Source organism: Cygnus atratus, chromosome 4 (genome assembly GCF_013377495.2).
Source record: "Cygnus atratus isolate AKBS03 ecotype Queensland, Australia chromosome 4, CAtr_DNAZoo_HiC_assembly, whole genome shotgun sequence".
NCBI classification, from domain to species: Eukaryota; Metazoa; Chordata; class Aves; order Anseriformes; family Anatidae; genus Cygnus; species Cygnus atratus.
The window spans coordinates 70,737,205-70,758,832 of NC_066365.1; the positions used below are offsets into that span (position 1 = coordinate 70,737,205).

A 21,628-nucleotide genomic window follows, 5' to 3' on the forward strand; every position below is an offset into this window, starting at 1 on the left:
TTTGAGATAGCAAAGTTAGTGCAATAAAAGTAAAACCGATGGATGGACAAACAGATTGGCATCCTGAATTGATCTGGGTCTTGCTTTATGCATTTCTGCACGAGTATTGGAATGGCAGTGGCTGTAGTTAGCAATAAGCGCATTGGACAGAAGCTGATATTTCTGCTAGTGCTACTTTACATAGGTTCTGCCCTTTGAGTCAATGAGAGGTGATTGCTACTTATTTATACTGTGAATAGTGTATTAAATTAATTGATGGAATTTAAAATAAATCCAACAAGGAATACAAATGCAGTTCTTTTCTGTTGTAGAAATTAATCTGAATGTATATACAAATCCCTCTGGATCTCCCCCTGCACCCCTTTCCTTCCCCTACACCCCCAATATTTTTTTGTCATTTGATCTTGTTTTAAATTTTCATTTAGCTTTAGTCAGGGCCCCTTGAAGGATGCACCAAACCTGATCTGTACCCCACATGCAGCGTGGTATAGTGAACAAGCCTCAATTGAGATGCGGGAGGAAGCAGCACGAGAGATCCGAAGGGCAATCACAGGTACTAACTCACCTCATTATCTCCTTTACTGTGTATTTCGTCTTAACAGACATTTTCATTCTTCAGTCATGAAAGATGCTGAAAAGAACCATACTCAGGTTTTGTTTATGCTTTTAGTATTTGGGACATAGAAACCAGCAAATACCAAGTTTGTTGTCAGCACTGGAGCAGATAATTTTGGATGATCATTGCAAGTACAAAGAAAAGGCAGGAAGTGCAAAAGAAACATTTTTTCCATATAACAGAAGTGTGCTTAATTGTGAAAAAAAAAACTTTTTATTTTTGTTGCTTGTAAATACTAGCCATGTGATGGATTTTACTGCAAGTCATCCAGATACTGCTGGCATCTTCCATAGGTTTTCATAGATGTCCCCTCAAACTTGTCATGAGCAGTTTCTTTTCCATTATTCTTTTCTCTTTATATTTTCCAAATTTCATCTAAATTTGTCTTAGAGGACAGTCTGAAATTTCAGTTTCTTTAAGGTTGTAATACTTGAAGATAAAACATGTAGAGTTCCATGCTGCTCCAAGCAAGGCTTATGTCACAACTCATTCTTACACCAAAACAAAGTTTTTGGTAGTTGGTAGGTACTCTGTTTTTGATGTTCCTCTTTTTAAAACATTGCTAAGGAAGTCCAGCATTTTAAAGGACAAAATCTCTTTGTTGTATAACTGCCATGTAATTGTGAACTGTTCACATAAGAAAAAAACAGTTATGTCTTGAACATGCACTGCTAATAAATAAAATGAGAAGATTGAGCCATTTGGCTTTGGTTTGAATCCCTTGTTAGCCTAAAATAAAAGGGAGTATTTTCATGCTGGAAAATGATTCATTAAGCACTAATGTTCTCTCTTTAGTAGGACTTTGCTGTTTTCCCCTTGGCAATACAGGCTGAATGCTCTACAGACGTGAAGGGCTGTCTGTGTCACCTTGAGAATGGTTCAGTGCCAACACATTGCTCTGCTGTACAAAAACCACTAGCAGTAGCCTGTCCTGGATCTTGTGCCTAGAGAGGCTATATGATTCGGTTTCATTTATAGAAATGAAAGAAGAGGATTCTCTGGATGGTGATTAAGGGCACCTCTAAAGCTCCTGATCCGAATTGCTCTTTGCAGGCCTATTTCTCTCTATTTGAGAGGTAACCTGAAGAGCCTGACCATCCTTTTCCTGGAATTAGTCTTTGTGCCTATCCTCCAGAAGAACTCGAATAGTACATTCATGAAGCTGTTGTATAACTATTACAAGTGTCCAAATAGCTCTGGGAGAGATTGCATAAACCAGCATACCATAGCTACTTGGGGGATGATTGATGTGCAAATAAGCATTAATGGGCTAAGATCTGAAAACAGGAGTCAGCTATACAGAGCTAGTTTTAGGTTAAATATTGTGCAATAGCCCAAATGTATGTGCCTGGGAAGACAGGCCTATATTTTCTTAAAGTCTGAGATTGTGCTATCAGCGATCTAAATCATTGATTTGTATTGAAGCTGTCATCGCTTCAGTGTTTGCACATGGCTTGTAGCAGGATCAAACTAAGGCCAACATTAGGGAGGTGAGAAGGACAATGAATTGCAGTGAAACAAATGTAGGAAAGGTACAGGAAGTGTGGGATGAAGCTGAATGTGCAAACGCCACAGGGGAACAAAGAGGAGAAAGGGTGTTGAGAGAGAAACTAATTGGAAAAAGGTGTACAATAAATCAATGCATGCTGAAGACAAAAATGCTAACTTGTTCTGCTGTTCCAAAAAAGTCAATGATGTTCTGTATAAAGTAAAAACAAGAAGCAAAGATCCAGTATCCTTGAATATGAAAATAATAAATAAGGAGGAGTGCTGAAAACAATAATGGAAGAAATAAGAGGGCAAGCATGGCAAGTGAAAATATCATTATGAAATAAGTTTAAAATAAATAATATTTTGCAAGGGGAGACCAGTAGAGCATGCCTTACAGCAAAATAAAGGCTGAGTGGGATGGGGAGGAAGAGATGACTGCAATCAAAAAACATCTGAGAAGGGTAAACATCAAAAAAAGAAAGATACTGTTTAAATTTATGGGTAATTTTGGTAGAAGATTAAGTGGTTATGTATTTCAAGTAAAATTAGAAAATTATTTCTAATCAGGGAAATGGTAGAAATACACTCATAATGGGGCATTTACCTTACCTTGTCTAATACTGGACTAAGAAGCCCTTTTGGGTTGTGCATGGGAGATATGGGATGTTCTAATAATATAAAGTGCAGCTCATGGAGGCAGAACTATTTGATAGTGTTCCCTAGATAAACTAGATTCTGTGAAAGGTCTTTTTTGCAGCCCCGTCGTGGCCTGGCTGATGGATAGAAAGAGCAAGCAATGAGTAGTAAGTCTTTAATCAAATTTCCAATAGGAAGTTTGAGACAAAGAGCCTGAATGCTTAAATGGTGGAGCATGGTCAGGTCTTGAAAGTGTTCCTGGAGTACTGTTGCCAGCAGAAGCAGAGGTTGTCTTCAGTTTGACTCTTTCTGCCTCCGTATGTGCAAATCCACAGCAAGATTAAACTTTAGAAGAAATACATTAAAACAGATGTCAGAAAAAACACAGGCTCCAACTGATCTTCTGTCGAAATAGGTGGAAGCATTCCTGTTGCCGTAAAGAAAATCTGGATTCTATCTGTATACTATATATAATAATTGTATTATTATTATATAATAATACATATACAGCCATGCTGTATAGTCAAATTTTAGGTTCTTGGGAAGTATGAATCTTAGTGGTTATTGTTTTATTGAGACCATGTATATAAAGAACAGGATATATTAAAGAGAGACAGAGAAATAAAAATAAAGCTGCACATTAACAACTAAGTCCCAGGCAAAAGGAGAGCAGTGAGGATCAAAAATGATCTCTTAATTTGTTTTTATGTATTTTAAATACACAAATGTTTATAACTCTGTTTTTAACATGGATAAATTGAGAGTATATACCATACTTAATTTTTGTTGTTGTTGTTGTTTTCCCTCCCTCTCCCTTGCTTCATCCTAGGTCGTATTCCAGACAGTCTGAAAAACTGTGTTAACAAAGATCATTTGACTGCAGCTACACATTGGGCCAGCATGGATCCCGGAGTTGTTCATCCAGAGCTTAATGGTGCTGCATACAGGTAAGCACGCTGCAGGTGTAAAAGAAATACTTGCTTAAGTCAAAGGTAAGTATTCTGGAATAAAGAAATGACCTTATATTAATAAATGAAGTGTCTTTGGATCAGGCTTCAACTGTATTGTTTTCGTAATTGTTGCATTCAGGAAGATAATCTTGTTTTGCTAGGTACTGAAAGCAGTCATGCAGTGCATAAGTATGTTTCCTTTTCTTATCTTTTTTTTTGTGGTTAGTAGTATCTGAACAATATACAGTCTTCTATATGTTCCACTGAAACAATTCTGGTCATCTCGAGTGAGTGCGATGGAAGTTTTTGTTCTTTTTTTCTGAGCAAAGCAGTAGGTTAAAGAAAGACTTTCAATAATAAAGTATTGCTCTGTGTTTTGTGGCCTCCAGACACGAGGGAACAAATAATTCAGTTAATGAATACAGTGGAATAGCCTGTGGTGTTTATGAAAATATGTTTCAAGTAGTGTTTTCTAAATTTTGCATTTTATTTTTAAGACGTTCTTTACAAGCATTTGAGGGTTTTAATCGATGCGTTCTCAATCAACTGTGAAAGCAGCTTTTAATAATCAGTAGAAAAGGGTAATTTTTTCCACATTGAGTATGTATTTTAGTTTACTTTGCTTGGTAGTCTTTCTCTATCCCTTTAGCCCTAGCAGCTGTCCTAGCAGCAGATTTTCCTAGTAGTGAGCTTCACGCAATTTTTATTAATAAAAAAGTCTGCAATTTTTAACTTCAAGTATGGTATTTACTCATAAGTAGGATGGAAGTGACTGAGAAAGCTACAAACAGCTGCTGAAAGGCAATAACTTGAGGGAAGGGGCAGTTCAATACTTTTTTTTAACCTCTTCTAATCTTTCTGCTCTCATTCTTCATACGTCTTTCTTATCATTGTCCTTCTTCAGGAGGACTGTCCCTTACTTTTATTGGGTGTAGGAATTCTTTTTGTGTTACGCTGTATGAGAACCTAACCATGCAGTGCTGAGAAGTGTGGCAAAGCTCTTAAGTCCCAAGGAGTTCTAGCAATCTCTTCAGAAAGTGATGGAGAGATGACAGAGGGAGCATCACCACCCTCTGCCTTAATCTCCTCAGCAGTAGCTGTAAGCTCATCAAAGGAAAAGAATAACTTTGATTTGATCAACACGCACATACCTCAGTGCATGTCAAGATACTTACTTTTGGGAAAAGTACCCATAGCCCTAAATATCTGAAGAAGGCTGTTTTTATTTGCTGAAGCGAAAAGTTCAAGCGTACGTATTCTCTTCCACACAGCATTTGGATTCATTGACTTCGATTTGAACTACTCGGGGCATATCTGAATGCAGCTGAGGCTTATTGGCAGGTGTTCCTGAACTGGGGGTAATAACTCCAACTATGTCGTGGCAGTTGAGTACAGGGTTGTGTGCCCAAATAAAGTGCAGTTGCTTGTTCCCTTTTGGGGGGAGTCACAAGTCCAGCAGAAGCAGGCTTCACAGTTAGAAATGGATTTTAACTTAGGAACGTCTGGGGAGTTAACGATTTACAAGGTAAAGACCATATGTATTTAATTTAAGCAGGATAAGCACAGAAATAAATGCCTTTTGTAGACATTGTTTCAGTCAGTTTTTTCAAAGGATAAAATAAATCATAAGTTAACTGTGAATTCACATTTGTTTTCACATCCAGAAGAGAACTCACTTTGGCAATTTTGAGGGAAACATAAGAGTAATACAAGAAACACTGAAAGCTGCTTTCTGGAGGGCTGATAGAGTGGTCTTTGAGTGTGGGCTAGAGCAGTTGTTATTTTGTGCAGTACAAAATATATGGAACTTGAAGCTCAAGCTTTATGAAGAAATAGGTTTCAGTAGCAGTGTTTGCTGGTGCTTAATTCTTAGCTGTTTTAAGTACAGAATTTGAACTGGTTGTTTGAAACAAATTTTTCTGTCTTTTTGCAATGCAAGATTATGCTCAACTAGCTGAGTTGTGGAGCCTTTCACAAGCGGTGTGATGTTTCAGATGTGCTAATAACTGTATCACAGTCATGTAATTGCATTAGAAGATAAGACCTGGGATAATAATTTATATGTTAAAAAATGCAAATAGCTCTTTCAGTGAACTAAAACTAACAAGGCTATTTAATTTGGGATATATCATTTACTTGAATTTTGATAAAGGAGAGAGCTCTTAAATTATCAGATATCGCTAGCAAAGAACATTGAGCATTCATCAGCAGAATATAATCTAGATATTCTGAATATCTTCATTTTCTGTGGAAAACAAAACCATTTGCTATGCAAAAGGCAAGACACCCCATCAACAAAAAGGGTTAGGCTAACAGGACCTATCCCATAAATACAGATTAACAATATTCCCGAGAAGGAAATATTTGTAATAGTCTTGGTGAAGCGGCATAATATACCCTGCTTTTGTGTTATTACTGTGAATTTTCTACTGAGCCACCTGCTAAATAACACCCTGCCATTTTGTGTCACAGAGAGAGCAGGTTATAGGAAAAATGAAATACCACAGCCAGTAAACAGTAGTTGTACAATTTATAGACATCTTGACATATCTTTCTGCCTTCTAACAGGCAGAAGACGAGACTATCCCAGTCCATAAGAGGTACTTGAATGAGAGTAGTTAGATAATGGTAACCATTCAGGAGTTTTTTCACACCAAGGTATTTCACTGGTCATTTTCAGGCTCTGCATGTAATGTAACATAGGGTAGGTGCTTAACAGAACCACAGACTGCCTGAGGCTGGCAGGGACCTCTGGGGCCTTCTGCTCCGAGTCCTGCCCCAGCAGAGCCACTCCAAGCTGTGTGGTCAGCCCCATGTCCAGGCGGCTGCTGGAGCCCCCAGGAGGAGCCCCCCAGGCTCTGGGCAGCCTGTGCCAGGCTCCATCCCCACCCAGCCCAGCAGGGCTGCCTGGTGCTCACAGGGAGCTCCTGGGCCCCGGGCTGTGCCCAGCGCCTCTCGGCCTGGCCCTGGGCACTTGAATTTTAAGTGCTTTTGGGGCAGACTCAGTTTTTTTTACAGTGCTTAATGTAGTGAAAGGTGCTTCTGTAATTAAAAAAAAATACAGGAGATTAACATGGAAATTAAAGTTGCATTTCAGTTCCAATTAAGAGGACTACTGTAATTTTCTGCATAAAGACCGCATGGGAAAGGGGGAGTATGAAGTAGCAGATGAGACATAACTGACCTCTCCTGCTTTTTTCAAAAATTTAATTCAGTGGACATTTTACCTGGAAACCGTTTTGACTTAGTGCTGCCAGAGGAGGAAGATTAGGAGGAACTCTATGAAGTGCAAGCTTGCTTCTGAGGAGAGGTGCTGGCAGATAGAATAACACAGTGTCCAAGGGGATCATTTTTATGTACAGAAAGAATATCTGAAGTCAGTGCAGAATAACAGGTGTGTAGTCTGGACTGCTTACCCATGCCCGTAAGATAACTGCTAGTGCTTCTCATCTCGTTCTGCCCACTTCCAGGAGGGAAAGCTCTGACTTTTCTTCCTGAGGGAAACACAGATGGAGAATTTGCCCTGATCTGTCCCTGTTCCGCGTGTGTATCCTCGAGGAACATGGTTTTAAAAAAGTGAGGGTCTGTGTTGGAAACTGTTGTTGCTCTGTTGGGCTTATAAACAGAAATTCTTGTCATTTCTTGTTGTGATTTTTACAAAACACCTAGAGTAACAGATAAGCTGTTTGAAAATTAAATTTGAATAAATAAAAACAATACCCAGTCGGACAGTTTTCATAGGAATTGAAGCAAATTTGATTAATAAGATTCAAATTGAAGTACTGAAACAAGCAACTAATTCCATTAGCAACTGCAAATTAATTCTAAGGAACCTCTCTGGAGAAGGAATTAGCATAGGAAGCCCTGCAAATACGTGTACAAGTGGGAACAAAGTTCTCTGGCCTACAGGTGGTGTGGTCCTTCACATCCTGGTTATCCATCCTAGGTAACAGCCATCATTAGGATCTGTAGGAATCTTTCCCATGGTGACTACTGTGTCTTTATTGTCACTGTGCCATATCATATAGCCATGCTGAGCCCCTCTGGCACAGTCTGCAAAAAGCAGGTCCCGTGATGTTTCTGTGGTGGAAAAAAGAACAGATAAATGGGCTTTCATCCTGCTTTTCCTTGGAGTTTCCTGGCTGTTCTACATAAGTTCTGCACTAATTTGCTATCGGTTTGAGGGGACTCGGGGTGAGCAGTACAAACGTGCATTACTTTAGGAAAGATGCTACTGAAAGGGGGTGAAATTCCCCGAGGGATTCAGTGAGGAACTCAGAGGAGAGGAAAATCACCTGCAGAACAATGTGGTATTTGAAAAAGCTTGCCTAGACTACATGTGCTTTTTTTTCCATTTAATTTTAAATAAACACTAGGCCAACAAATGCCACAATGAGTAAGTGGCAGGATTGTGTGTTTAGGCTTTCAGTACGGATAACGCTCTCACTAGGGAGCTTGAGTAAGCCGAACACAGCAGAAGAGAAGAAGGGCTAAGTGTGCAGCTGTTTGATGGAGTAGGGGGGACGGGACCAAAGGGGCAGTGTAAGTGGCCAGCATGGGCCAGCAAGCTGGGACCAAGGTACTTGGCTAAAGAGAAAACATTTTTGGAAAAGTCATTTGTTTATAGCTGTTCTTTTTATGTATAGGCACCATGAGATACAAGTGTTCATCAATTCCATTTGAACGTGGGGACTGAAACAGTAGATGGGAAAGATTTTCTTTTAGCCTGGTAGTATCAGAGCCATCATAAAATCAAGCTAAATCAGAGGGTGTTTTGTTTATTAAATTCCTAAAATTCCTAAAATTAAATTTATAAAAGGACCATGGTGTTCATCCAGAAAGAGTAAGAAGTCTTGAAAACCTTCCACAGGTTTTTTTTGTTTGCATCTCTCTTTACTGCAGTCTGCCTAAAGCACTTTGTCCTTTGTATAGCTAGTACTGGTTCTCTTTCAGACAACTACTGTGGCAAGTTTGGAGCTTAAAAAAAAATAAAAATCTTGGGTGTAATAGGTGTGAATTTGTCCTCTCAAGAGTGTGAGTGTGATCCCCCTTTTAGGGGGCTGTCAGAAAGCTCTGATTGCAAGATTAGTCTAAAGAAATAGTTTTTCAAACCACAACAGTGAAATTTCAAAATTGAAAAAAAATTTCCAAAGGTCAACTTGAGGAACAGTCCCAGAGGACATGTGTATCGTGCAGACCTAGCCTGAGTTGCTTCATGCTGAGATATACTTTGAGAGGAGCAGTTGTTTCCATTGCCATGCTGTCAATCTTGCTATTAAATCTGAAATTGGAAGAAAAAAACACAAAAACAAACCAAAGCAAATCGTAGCAAGTCTTTATTTCTCATTTGGGCGAAACACAGCATGTTTTGCTTTATTTGACAGCATCCACATATGGTATCTCATCGTGAGCTTAACCAACAGTATTTCTCACTGGTCTGAAAATAAAATAAACATCTCTGTACCTCTAGGAGGAGGCAAGGTGGGCTTTCCTGTCAGCCATCTCTTGGTTTTAACATGTGCTCTCCTCTTCTTCTCTCAGCAGGTATCCCCCAGGTGTTGTAAGCGTGGCTCCAACTGGCATACCTACGGCAGTAGAAGGAATAGTCCCCAACCCTATGTCTTTATCACACGGCCTCCCTGCTGTAGCCCACCCGCCCCATGCTCCTTCCCCCGGCCAAACTGTCAAACCAGAAGCTGATAGAGACCACCCGAGCGACCAATTGTAGCCTATGAAAACAGCATTCCCAACATCAGAGATTTCAACTTCAGCGTGTGGAAAAAAAAAATAACCAAACACAAAACCCTGGATTTTGATTAAAGGCAAAACCATGAACTTACAGGAGGAGACGATTATTGTTTTAGAAACTGGTCCAATATACAGTATAAAAGGAAAAGGTGGGAGACAAAAAGAAGATTTGGAAGCATTTTTTCCTCCGTATAAATTGTAGTTTGTCCCTGTCCAGTGGACTGATTCACTGTTTCTGTGTCCTATGGGTTCTTTGTTAAGCAAGAGAAGTTAGTAGTTAATTATATCATGAATGTACTTGTCTGTGTACAGTTTTTAGAACATTAAAAAGGGTTTGTTTGCTTAGCTGTCAACAAGGAAAAACATAAGGGAGGCATTCAACAAACCAATTTTGAGATTAAAAATCTTTTCTTTTATATTTTAAAACATGCCCAAAAATGAGGCAGTTGGCAAACTTCTCAGGACAATGAATTTTTCCCATTTTTCTTTCTACGCCACACAGTGCATTGTTTTTTCTACCTGCTTGTCTTATTTTTTAGAATAATTTAGTAAACAAAAGAAAAACCGTTTCTCCTAATTTTGGCATGAATTCCCTTATTTCAAAATGAAGACAACCTTGCAAAGAGATTTTGAGGAAAAAAAGGTTTTGTATAAACGAGCATTGTGCTTTTTGTCACCAGTTAAAGTATATATTATTGGTGGTATGCGAAAAAGGCACTAGACTACTGAAAAGTAGCAGCATTTCATTGCCTACATTGATTCCTTCCTGGTAATGTGGTAGGCTAGCAATATTTTTGGTTAAAATCATGTTTGTGACTGTAACCATTTGTATGAATTATTTTAAAGAAATAAAAATCCCAGACAAATATCATATGTGTAAAAATTTTTATTTCTAGTAACTGTTTATTCAACTTTTATTAGGTTTCTTAGCTGTAATTTTTAAAACAGATGCTGTCAAGTATTTCATTTCTAGCTTTACTTTGCTCTCTGTTGTTTGTAATACCGTCTTGGAAGCTTGAAAAATAATAAAAAAAAAAAATTCTTTCCATACCATTTTTCCCTTTACATTTCGTAAATGTTGATCTTTTTTTCCTGTGTTTCTAATGGAGTTTGAAATTAAGATGGATTTTGATTTGTACACCGGCATCATCAGCTACAATATGGTAACAGCATTTATGCTACCACTGTGGGCAGAGCAGAGCAGGTACAACAGCAACACGACAATAATAATAATAATAAACGTCTTTTGCCGAAGTCCAACGTGAGAAGTGTCCATTGTTTTATTTGCTTTTGTGATGATGGAAGTGTGCAGCAGGACGTGCTTGTATTTGCTGTATTGCAAGAGGTTGTTTCAGAGGCAGAAGTGTTCTTATGGCAGGTTTTCATCTGGAAGCTGTTCTGGCCTTACCACGCTCCTTTCAGGATGTCCTTTCATCCCTGCACAGTGTAACGAGCAAGTTTAGCTGCAGCACAAAGGAGACAGGGAAGGGAGAGAAGTGAACCTGGAGATAAACCTGGTAGGTTGTCTCTTACCTGCGTGTTCATCATTAATCTGAATTAGTAACTGCCTGCCTCTGGTTGTTGAACAGTTCTTATGGGATCCATGGAAAGTTCCTGTCTCCCATTCCTGCCTCCACTTCTGTTCGGAAAACATCAGGAGGCTGCAAATCAAGAAAGGCTGATAATTGCGGGTCTGTTCCCAAGGAATACATAAAGTAAAATTTTGTCTCCATGGAAGAGTGGAAGGTTTTTTCCTTCTAGAGACCAAGATGTCACCTAGTATGATTTATTTGATGGCAAAGTAGTTCCAGAAACATACCAGAAAACAGCTGTAAACTGCAGGTTATCCCAGCAGAGAGGCTTCTAGTCGGCTTCGTGGCCAAAACATTGGTGCAAAACAAATGCGATCTCCTGCAGTTGAAGTGGATTTTCATATTTCACTGGTAATTCACGTTTTAAGATGATTCCTTGTAGGGCTGCAGAAGCTTCTTTAACATTTGTAAACCAAACATCTAACATCTGGCTGCTGAGAATTGCTGACAGTCTTGCTAGCAAAGGAAGCAGATTTCTAGAGAAAAACCAGGAGTTTTTTTCCTTCTCATGCATCAGTTTTGACACAGCATATGTAAGTAAGCTTTGTTTCCAATGAATCAATAAATGGAAAAAAGATGAAGACACCAGTATTTACAGCAAGTAGCTCTGAAGCTTGCTGTCCTTCAACCATGCACGTGTTCAGGCCATCATCCGTGCTTGTTCAGGCAAAGCTTTTATTCAGGATTTGAGCCTGAAGTACTGCACTGATGGGTGTAATAGGGATTTGCCACTGTGGTAATGCACGATCGTTGCTTTTATGCTGGTACTTGAGATATATTGGTCAGTTTTAGTGCTGGAGAGCCATCCAGTTTCCTTCTATTGGAGCAAAAGGGAGAAGTCATCCAGGCAATGACAAGAGCCACGTGTACTGACTTCTGGGTTACCACCTGAAGAGCTTCAGAGCAAATACTGGATTTCAAAATATAAAAGGTTTGGAGTAAATGACTAATTGGAAAAGTGTACCGTAATAAACAAAGGTTTTTCCAGACTAACCTTAATGTCTTTTACGACTGATTTTGCTGGGTTGTGGAAATGTGATTCGATTTCCTCCATCTGGTAAAGTATGTGCTAAATAAAGTTTGTGCAGAAGGTAGCAGGGAAACACCAAGTGGCAATGGCAGAAGAGGGCAACAGAAGGTGACGTGGGACTGCTGAAAGGGGAAGTAGTCAAAGTGGTTCTGGTTTCTGTTGTTACCTGAATTAAGGATCTTGGCTAAGAAGTAGGCCGAGCAGACTGGAAGTGCTGATGGTTCAAGGACTGTAGGTACGGAGGAGGCTCTGGAGTCTGCACAAGAGCTGGATGGTATCAAGGAATGTGCTGGTAGCAGTGGACAGTTACCAGTTGTGCAAACACAGAGTCACGTAGCTGGAAGTCAAAGATTTGTCAGGAGTCAGAAGCGATTCCCCATGGTAGGACTGATTCATTGCCACCGTGGGGCAGCTGTGGAAAAAAGCAGTGGGATCACAAGACGCGGCAGACCAAGTATTTTTGGTAGGGATAGGAATGAATCAGTGATGCTGCTCAGGACCTGGAGCATTTGATCCGTAGTTTTGCTCGTGCATCTTCCAAAGGATGAGCTCTAGCTGAAGTAACAGCAAAGGCAGACTCAAAATGACTGGTCTGGGGGGCTTGTTGGGTGAGAGGAATGGGAGTAACTTGGTTTCTTTAGCTTAAAGCAAAGGCTGACTTGAGGAAAAGACTTTATAAATAGTAAGTAGATGCTGAGGAGGAGGAAGAAATGCTAAAGAAATGCTGACATGAACAGACAAGCATAAATGGGGATTAGGAAAAGATGTCTATCAGCAGGGAGGCTCTGGGAAAGATTTCTAATTAGAGTATCAGAGGCAGTCCTGAAGTTCCTTCAGTTTGTTGTTTGTTTGTTAATTAACTGTTTTTTCATCCAAAATGTGAGATCATTTAAAGGTCATATCAAGTGAAGGCTTTTTCCATTCAGGCTAAAACACTTCAACTTGCTTTATAACAGGCCTCGAGGTTTTTTCCTTCAGTCTCTTTTAATTTTATATTTATTTTTTAGAGGAAAATCCTGTATTATTTTCTTGTGCAGCCTCCCACCTCAAAAGATGAAGGCTGGCTTTCCAAATGAGTGGGACTACTGTAATCTGGCTGTTACCCACTTACTCTTTGCCTCAGACCAAAGAGTTCTTTTATTTGATTTGAGTGAACACTTTGATAATGTCACTTGTTCTGCTTGAAGTAAGGCAGTACTGCCAGTGTTTCCTTTAGTCATTCAGTTCACCCTATAACTTTTTTACCTTTCATAGATTGGAGAGGAAAAAAAAAAAGGGGGGAAAGCAGTCATTGGTTTTAAGGGAAGAGAGTAATATTAGATCATTTTGCCTCACCACTTTGTAAAGCTGTAAATGTCATATACTTCTTCATTAAACCTGATATCTTGTTGTGGCATAAGTAAATATTTCGGAAAGATTTCTAGTCTTTATATTAAAATGTCAAGCTTTTTTCTTTTTTTTCTTTTTTTCTTTTTTTTTCTGTTTCCTTTGGTAGTTTGTTTAAATGCAAAATAACCCTCACTATAATTTTAAACTGTGTTATTTAATTTGGCTTTCCCTGGCTCTAAATTTCAGTTATTGTTTCATGTTGAACATGAGGTCATGTAGACTGACCTGTATTTAGCGAGGAGGTTACATTTTAGCCAGTTCTCCTTTATACTGAGGTCAGTGACACATCTTCCAGGAAGACCAAGCTGTATTATTCATCTGTTTTCTTTTCCAGTTTCTGTCATTACCAGATACACAATATTGCACATCCTTTCCTTTGTGGCCCTCTATTTTTGTCCTTTAGAATGGCATAGTTCTTGGTTGAAAATGGTTATCTTCTGCAGATGAAATTATAGGATTTTCAATCTTTTCTGAGACTTTAAGCTATTGTCTCCTTGCCTCTGTTGACTTTCCAATTTCCTTGGTAATCTGTTTTCCTGCAAAGTTACAGGTGCTCAAAGAACTTGATTAATCATCTTCCCAGTCTTCAGACTGTATTTAGCTTGGTAGGGCTGAGCACCTACCTCAACAATAGTGGAATCTCCAAATTGTGCTTACGCTCAAGTGCCTGAAGTAGTCCTGTTCTCGTAGATCGTCCTTGCTTTCATCCCATCATCTGCATCTGTTTGTGTGTTTGCCTCTTGCAGAATGCATCCCGCTCATGTTCAGGGACACAGAATGTTACTTTTGGAATTCTTCCCTTTTTTAAGGAAAAAAAAAAAAAAGTCATTTGGTCAGTTCTACTTTTTCTCTTTGCCTGGGAGTTCCAGCTCAATACAGACCGGTCATTTTTTAGCTCTCCTTGGCTGACCTCTATGCACAATCCCTCACTACACCCCATATTTTATCTTTTCCATCCCCTTTTGACCGTGGGATCTCTCAGTTGGTATTTCGTTATGCAGTTCCTCATCTGGAATTTCCATTTTCTTTTCAACAGAGACACTTATGGCTCTTCAAACCCAGTCTTAGCATTTTTCTTTGCCTTTACATTTCTGCTGAGAGTTGTAACAGAGTGTTTTCTTGATGGAACTTTGTTTGTTTTAGGGGTGTTGTGACACTGTGTGTCAAGGCCACCATAAACAGGATGAAATATGGCCTTGGGACAATTAGAGGCATTTGATATATTTCCAAGTTGATGTGGATCACTCTCTGAGCGTGCCAATCCATTGAAGACATTTGTTACTCGCATAGTCTTTAACTACATCTCTATCCCCTTCTTTCATATGCTGCCTGGAAAGGACAAGTGGTTGCCAGTTGGAAGCATTGACTCTGCTCAAGAAATAAAGTAAGGAAGTTTTGTTGTCGTTTTAACGCATTTAAATGAATATGGTTTTAGTTGCAAAGATTTAAAGTAATAAAAAAGGAACATAATTGTTAAATTGCCACAAGGAGCCTTTTTATGTATTAAATATGATGTACTAGAAGCAGACAATTATGACAGCAGAAGTGCTATTTCTTTGTAGGTTCAGTGAAAGCAGAGTCCTTGTATGGCTTGGGAAAAGCTTATGGAGCTGGTCTTCCCTGGTCAAACCCTAGGAGTTAGGGCAGCAAATCAACACCTAAAAATAGATCTACTGAGGACCGGACATCTCAGACTTGTGTTTTCAAATCCCTCCAGCAGTTTTCAGAAAGTCCCACCCGATGCAATTTGTTAAATTCTCAAGCCAGTTGCCTCCAACACAGCTGCCAGCTCTGCAGCATGTTCCCGTCTCCAGGAATGGAGCAAGCAGCAGCACTGGCTCTTCAGCACCCTTAAAAGCATCACAGTAAATCCCATTAAATTCCCTTTGCTGTTCAGTAGAATGTTGAGCCCTGGTGTAAAGTTCAGTCTGTGCTGCATTTTATCACACTTAAACCACAATAGAAAGAGAATCTGCTTTTGGTGTTTTCCAGAAAGAATTTTGCCATTATCTGTATCAGTAGTTTTTATACTAAAAGAGAGTCAGGGTACCTCCAAGTTCTTTTTAGTATGGGTTTTCCGTCAGTTTGCTTTCTCATGTTTTTAAAGGTCTAATGTATGTGAAATGTGTTTATCATGTTATGAAGAAGTTATGATGATATATTTATCTTTATTTCTAAATGATAGACATTTGTAATTAGCTACAAGGCCATCACTTTCCATTCCAAGAAAGCCTGTCCTTTGAAACGGTTTGTTGAAATTGGAGATTTCCAAGAATTCATATTCTGAAGAACTGTCTTTATTTTTTTTTCCTTCCACAGACCAGCCATTGTAAGCACAGGATACAGCCTTTTATTATGAGAAGCACAGGTAAGAGATGAAAAATCTCCACTGTGACTCAATGCTTATTTTCAGACATTTTCAGCCTCTGTAAGTTCTGAGTATGAAAGCATGATTTCGCATCACTTAACTAGTAGATGAGATCTGATCCCATTTTACAGAAAAATAAAATCCTAAGGGATTTTTATTTAAGACCAATATTAAATTGGGACTTCTTGGATTGCCACATTTCTCCCACTTGGATTTTCACACACAGCCAGGAACAAAGCGTGTCACTATGGTGTACATGCTTCATGATGCCACAGGCTCTGGAACCAAACCTTACCATTTGGAGAACTTTGTTCGATATGTCCAGTGCTGCTGGAAGTTGTACAAGGTTTCTGATGTTGATGCAATTCCTGATGCATTTTAGTTATCATCTGTGATTAACTGGCAGTAGAGCTACCAGGGATTCGCAGTAGTTTGTGAAGACAGCTGTGAATTCAGATCTAAGCAGGCGCTGCCTGTTCCCCTTAGAAAAGGCCATTGACTAGCCATCAGACGGTGACTGCTTTTAAATCTAGTTACCTGTCTGTGCTTCCTCTTCTGCTTCTCTTTGGTGACCTAAGTGAAAGCTTAGGAGGAATAGCTCTTCACACATATAATCATCTCGATTAAGTGCTCACAGATACAATAGAATAAACCAGGGGCAGTCTCTACAGATCCAAGTGTGTATGGTATAAGCTTCTCATGTCAATTTCTAGCTTCAAAGTGGCTTCATTGCTTAGGAAATGTACATTGTAGGAATGAAATGTTATCCAGAAGAGGTACATGTGTGTATTGCTTCTTATCCCCTCTGTCTCCAGACACCTACACCCCATGGAAAATTTATCCCCAGAAGGGAGGGTTCTCTGACTGCTGGTGAAACTTCTCTGACTGCTGGTGCTGTCTTTGAAAAACAGGCTGAACTGCCTTGATAATCCTCATCTGGTAATTCACCCTCAACATCTATCCAGTCTCTCTGGGGAGGTAGATCCCTGGGAAGAAAGGGTGGTTTTTGTTTAAAGATGTTTGGTTTAGCATTATAACATCCAGGATGAAAGCAGCAACCCTGCTGTTTCTATTAGGACATCACTAAACGACACATAAATTTTTAAAATTTATTTTTTGAGTGCATTTATCCCAGGGCTCTGGACTTTCAGACATGCTGTGTTTGCTCAGCTTGGGGAGCGAAAGCTTGCCTGCTGCTGCCTTCACCTGGATGAATGCGCTGGGAGAGAGCAGTTGTGCTCTGGGCCTTGCTCTAAGTTAAATACATGAAACGTGAGGGGAGAACCCAGTGTGATATGGCAAGGTCCCATCTGACCCGTGTGGGCACCCATGTCCTACTAACCCACACCTTTGGCTGCGGTGAGGCCTATGCCCTACGCTTGTTCCCAGCCCACCACCGCCACGTGCCCCCCTTCCTGCCTCTGGGCCCCCTCGCTGCTCCATGGGTAACACCAGGCCTGCACCCTGGCCCTGGGCTGCCCCACATGGGTTTTTCCACTCGCTTTCCCGCTACATTCAACATCCATGGGTGCTGGTGCTGTTGCCTCCTTGCCTCCCTCTCTCACAGGCCCTGAAGCAGGCCGGGCACGCCGCTAGGTGGCAAGGAGTTTGAAGAGGATAACGGAGCGGACAGCCGGGAGGGACAGGGGGTGAAGCGGTGTCGGCTGGCCCAGTGATCGCAGTGCGGGTGCTGTTTCCCTTTTTGGGTCACAGAAGGCTCAAAGACCTCGCACCTGTTTGGGAGAGAGGCTCTAGAAACGCATTTTTGTATTTAGAAATATGTAAATAAATATTTGGAGGTAGTCCCCACTCCAAATATTTTCCAGGCACAAGTGTGAAGGCAGGCTAAAAAACCAGAAGGGCAGCATAGACCCCTCTAGATGTTTTTCAAAGCCAGTGCACGGGTTATGCTGTTTGCTGTCCTGACAGTCTGAGATTTTGCGGAATACATCCTGCTGCTTTCGCCGCCTGGAGATGTCTCAAATTACAGCTTTCCATCAGGGGCTGGTTTCTTCTTTTCTCAATCGCTTCAGGGGCCCTCTCAGGGAAGTTTCCAGTTCCCTCTCTTCCTCTCTGTGGTGACAGCAGTGCTTTGGCTGGCTCCATTCAGAGAGCTTTCATGTGTCCAGGCCTGCCCTGCCCTTCCTCATCCTGTTCCCTAACAGTACTGCTTATGGCCATGCACCTTACTGCTCTGCTAACCTCACCTGGGGGTGGTTGTGCCTCTTCCTCAGAGGTGCTGGGACGTGAAACTCATCAGCTGCACATGCAGGTTCTGCAGCGGCCATCAGTAGCATTTGTCTCCCTCTCCCTCATCTTTCAGGAGGAGCAAATCTGTTTTGCTCCAAAACACTGATCTGAAATACCATGTTTTAGAATGCAGTGGGAATTTCCCATTCTGGAACAATGAGAAACATGGGCAGAAGTAGATTTCCTCTGCTTCTCCCTGTGTTTTGCAGACTGGATGTTAAAATATGTCTCTGTGTTAAAATTAGGTGCAGTAACAATGGTTATACATCACACAATAGCATCAGATCCAAACAGAAACAGCGCATACAATGCAGATTTTTAACCAGTCTTTTATTAATGGAGCATTGGTCTTCTGAATGGTAGACCAATATATAGTGTGTATATATGTATATATAACATATAATGCTATGGATATAGTATATAATGCTATGGAAAATAGAGCACAATGCTTGGCATTTCAGGATCATAGCGTTCATGTTCATGTGGCCATGCTGAGATTTCACAAAATATCTGCAGTCTGGATTTTGCTACCTTTTGAGTGCTTGACTTCTGAATCTTAGTGCTGATGTTCTAATATTTGTATTCATAATTTCATTTTTAGTTCTTGTGGCCTAGAGGAATTCTGGCTATTTTGACTGTGTGATGGGTCTGGGGAAGGTGAGTATCCCACTGCCACTGCCTGGAGACTTCACTGCAGTTCGAAGGCTAGCTGGAGGCCTGAAAAATGCTGCTGGCCCCTACCCTGACAATAGACAATTGTAAAATAACTCACTGCGTGATAAGATAAAACAAATATCCCCAGGACTTCCTTGTGGCATGACAATTTGCAGCTGTAAAAGATAGCTTCCTGGGATGTCCTTCAATCTGCAATCACTTGCAATGAGACAAAAGCAAAAATATTACCTACCAGTGAAGTAACAACATGCTGTCCAAGAATGTTAAATATAAAAAAAAAAGGTACCAAAATTACAACAGATTGACAACACGCGTTTTTCTTTGGTAGGCGTGAAAAACATGAATAGCCTTGCAATATAGCCTGGTGGTCCCATTTTACAGCAAGGGCAATGTATTTGTTATTTATAACAGGTTAATCAATGATTAACAGACATCACAATTAATGGTTAATTGATTGTTTTAGACTTAGTTCACACGTGGCTTGCAGCAATCTGTAACACCGCATTCACACTGTAATGTATTTATAGCGGTTATTAATCACACACTAGTGTTTTTTAAATGTTCCCATTTTATTAGGTGTAACCAAATTCTCAATAGCACTTCAGTGAATGTGAGTTCTGCCTTCACATTAGCAAGAGGGAAAATACAATAAACCAGCTAACTTGGCCTTGCTTTCTGCAATGTCAGAAAACTATAAACTGCATAAATGGGAGGCACTACCACATTATGAAAGCAATTTTAAGAAAAATGTGCCATTTATGGAAGAAGCACACTTAAAGATTTTTGTAATTACAAATATTTGTACTGTTAAGTGAATTGCATTAAAGTATTTGTCGTTGTTGCTTTATTTCCCTGGAGGACTCTTATGTAGTGGGAGCTTTGTTATGCTGATAAATGTGCCTGAAAGCTTTATAATGTACTGATGCATTGTAATGATAAATAGATCTGGTTAAGTAGTAAAGATCAAACACACAATTAAACAGACTGTAATATACATCTTGCTGAGCAAGGGAAAACAATAGTGGAATCAGTAGAGATGAATACAAATGGTTTTATTGAACCAAGCAAAAAATATTTTCTTATGCCTACAAAATGAGGAAATCTGGACTGGTACTTGCATAAACAGAATTATAAAGTCCTGAAACATATAAAAATATCTTTGAGATGTTGAGTATTTTTAGCTGATGGACAGGGCTTTCTCTGACCACTTAGAGCTGTAGAGATATACAATAAAATGGGAGTTAAGCAGATTGACAGGGCACAGGGTTGCTTGGAGAAGAGCTTGGGCACAGTGGGCAGGGCTCGCAGGTCTGACGCAGTGGTAAAACTAACAAAAACATGTTGCACTTGACAGAAATATTAGAAATGAATATTGGCAGCACCTGCTTCCATTGTCCCAGATTTCCTTTCCTAGAACCTTTCCCAGCAGGGAGGCTGCTGGTTCATGCTTGGCAAGGTCACGGAGGCTTCATGCGTCTTACTGCCATTTGCTCTTCCGAGTACCAGGAGAAAATGTGGTTCAGAAGGAAAGAATTTAAAGAGGGAATATGGCTGTGCCTTCCTCAAGATTCACAAAAATAAGTCTTTGGCATGAAGGTGCTGAGAGGGACTTTCATTCAAAACTCAGAGCAGTACCAGTGCGACCTGCTTGCAGTTTATCCTTGTCCTTTCCAAGGCTGAATTGCTCTGAAGGGTGTTTTAAGTGGATTTCCTTCGCAGGGGTACCCATGGCCAAGTCGGTGCAGTAGGAATTTTATAGCTCGTTGTACAGATGCTGTGGTGAAATAACTCCTGGAGGATTTAGAATTAGGCGGGATATAACAGCCAGAAGAAACAGTTAATTCTCCTGGATTGACTTTATGTGGGCTCTTACCCTACACAGCGCTTTGCCCACCTGGAATAGCGTAAGCAGTTTAGATTCCTTCGCAGTATCTGGGTATTAGCAAGACTCAGGGGAGAAATCAAATCCTGCTTCACGCATGCCAACAGCCAGCCCCCTAAGCTGTGTGCACACTGGCTGATTATGGTGTAAACCCCCACGGTGCTCCCCAAGTCCTGCTGTACCACTGGCAACCTCCTCGGAGACAAAACCCATCCAGCTCATGCATGGGCTTGCCAAGGATGTACAGCAGGGTAGGTTCCAGCCAGCAAACCTGTTATTCCTAATTCGCCGTGCACTGCTAACTACTAAAAGCTTTGCATGGCCTCCAGGAAGTTGGGTTTATTTAAAGAGAGGCAAGGGGGTAGTAAATACTTCCAATTTCTGGAGTTTAAGGGGAAAAAGGAGTGGCCAGAGAAGGTGGTGTGCCCCCATGCATCTGGCTTCTCACCCCCTCAGCTGCAGGTGTTGTTCAGCGCAAAGAGCCCTGTAGGAGTTTGCAGCAATATGCATTCAAATAAAGCTGTTTTCATCTCTGTAAAGAAACTTATGTTGACCCCAGGAGCTGAGTGGGACTCCACAAGGATGCCTAACTGCTGCTTAGGCATCTAAACCCCTTTACAGAGCCGGGCTGTAGACCTGAGTGCTGCAGCTGTACCCGTTTTGTACCAGCTCAGAACCGACTGTGGAGAGAAGCCCAGCCCGGCAGCCGTTGACTTTACTTTAATCGGGTTGAGCTGGTCCATGGTCCCTCGGCCATAAATGTGTTTTTTCCCTCCTTGCAAGCAGAGTGTCTGCCAAGGCTGGAGAGAAGGCAGGAGCTGCATGGAGGCGGTCACAGACCGGCAGGGATAACCCCGCTCGGCGGGACGTGGATGTGGGAGGATTTTGTGAAGTCTGTCACTTTGTGCCATCCCTTCGTCGGGGAGTTTCCAGCCCAAAGGTTATTTTGGATGCCTGCCTACTCCCATAAGCTCTGCATGCTCGGAACAATTTCAGCTCTG

At 40.7% G+C, this 21,628-nt stretch overlaps 1 protein-coding gene and 1 long non-coding RNA gene across 19 annotated transcripts in view; both read left to right on the forward strand.

The window, feature by feature from the left end:
• Positions 1–10,701, forward strand: part of CTBP1 (C-terminal binding protein 1) — a 234,963-nt gene extending 224,262 nt beyond the window's left edge. For 11 of the 18 annotated variants that reach the window (XM_050710298.1, XM_050710296.1, XM_050710301.1 and 8 more), the window contains 3 exons: positions 426–553; positions 3,573–3,690; positions 9,235–10,701. In XM_050710298.1, coding sequence (XP_050566255.1) covers positions 426–553; positions 3,573–3,690; positions 9,235–9,421 — 433 coding nt within the window. In that variant the 3' untranslated portion in view covers positions 9,422–10,701. The remainder of the gene's footprint in view (positions 1–425; positions 554–3,572; positions 3,691–9,234) is intronic. The other 7 variants (XM_050710302.1, XM_035547163.2, XM_035547165.2 and 4 more) reach the window with 2 other exon arrangements.
• Positions 10,702–14,723: 4,022 nt separating this feature from the next.
• On the forward strand, positions 14,724–19,597 carry LOC118248406 (uncharacterized). The gene is made up of 4 exons (XR_004778748.1): positions 14,724–14,836; positions 15,772–15,820; positions 16,636–16,759; positions 18,672–19,597. It is a non-coding gene; the product is annotated as an uncharacterized LOC118248406 (long non-coding RNA).
• Positions 19,598–21,628: the final 2,031 nt, after the last annotated feature.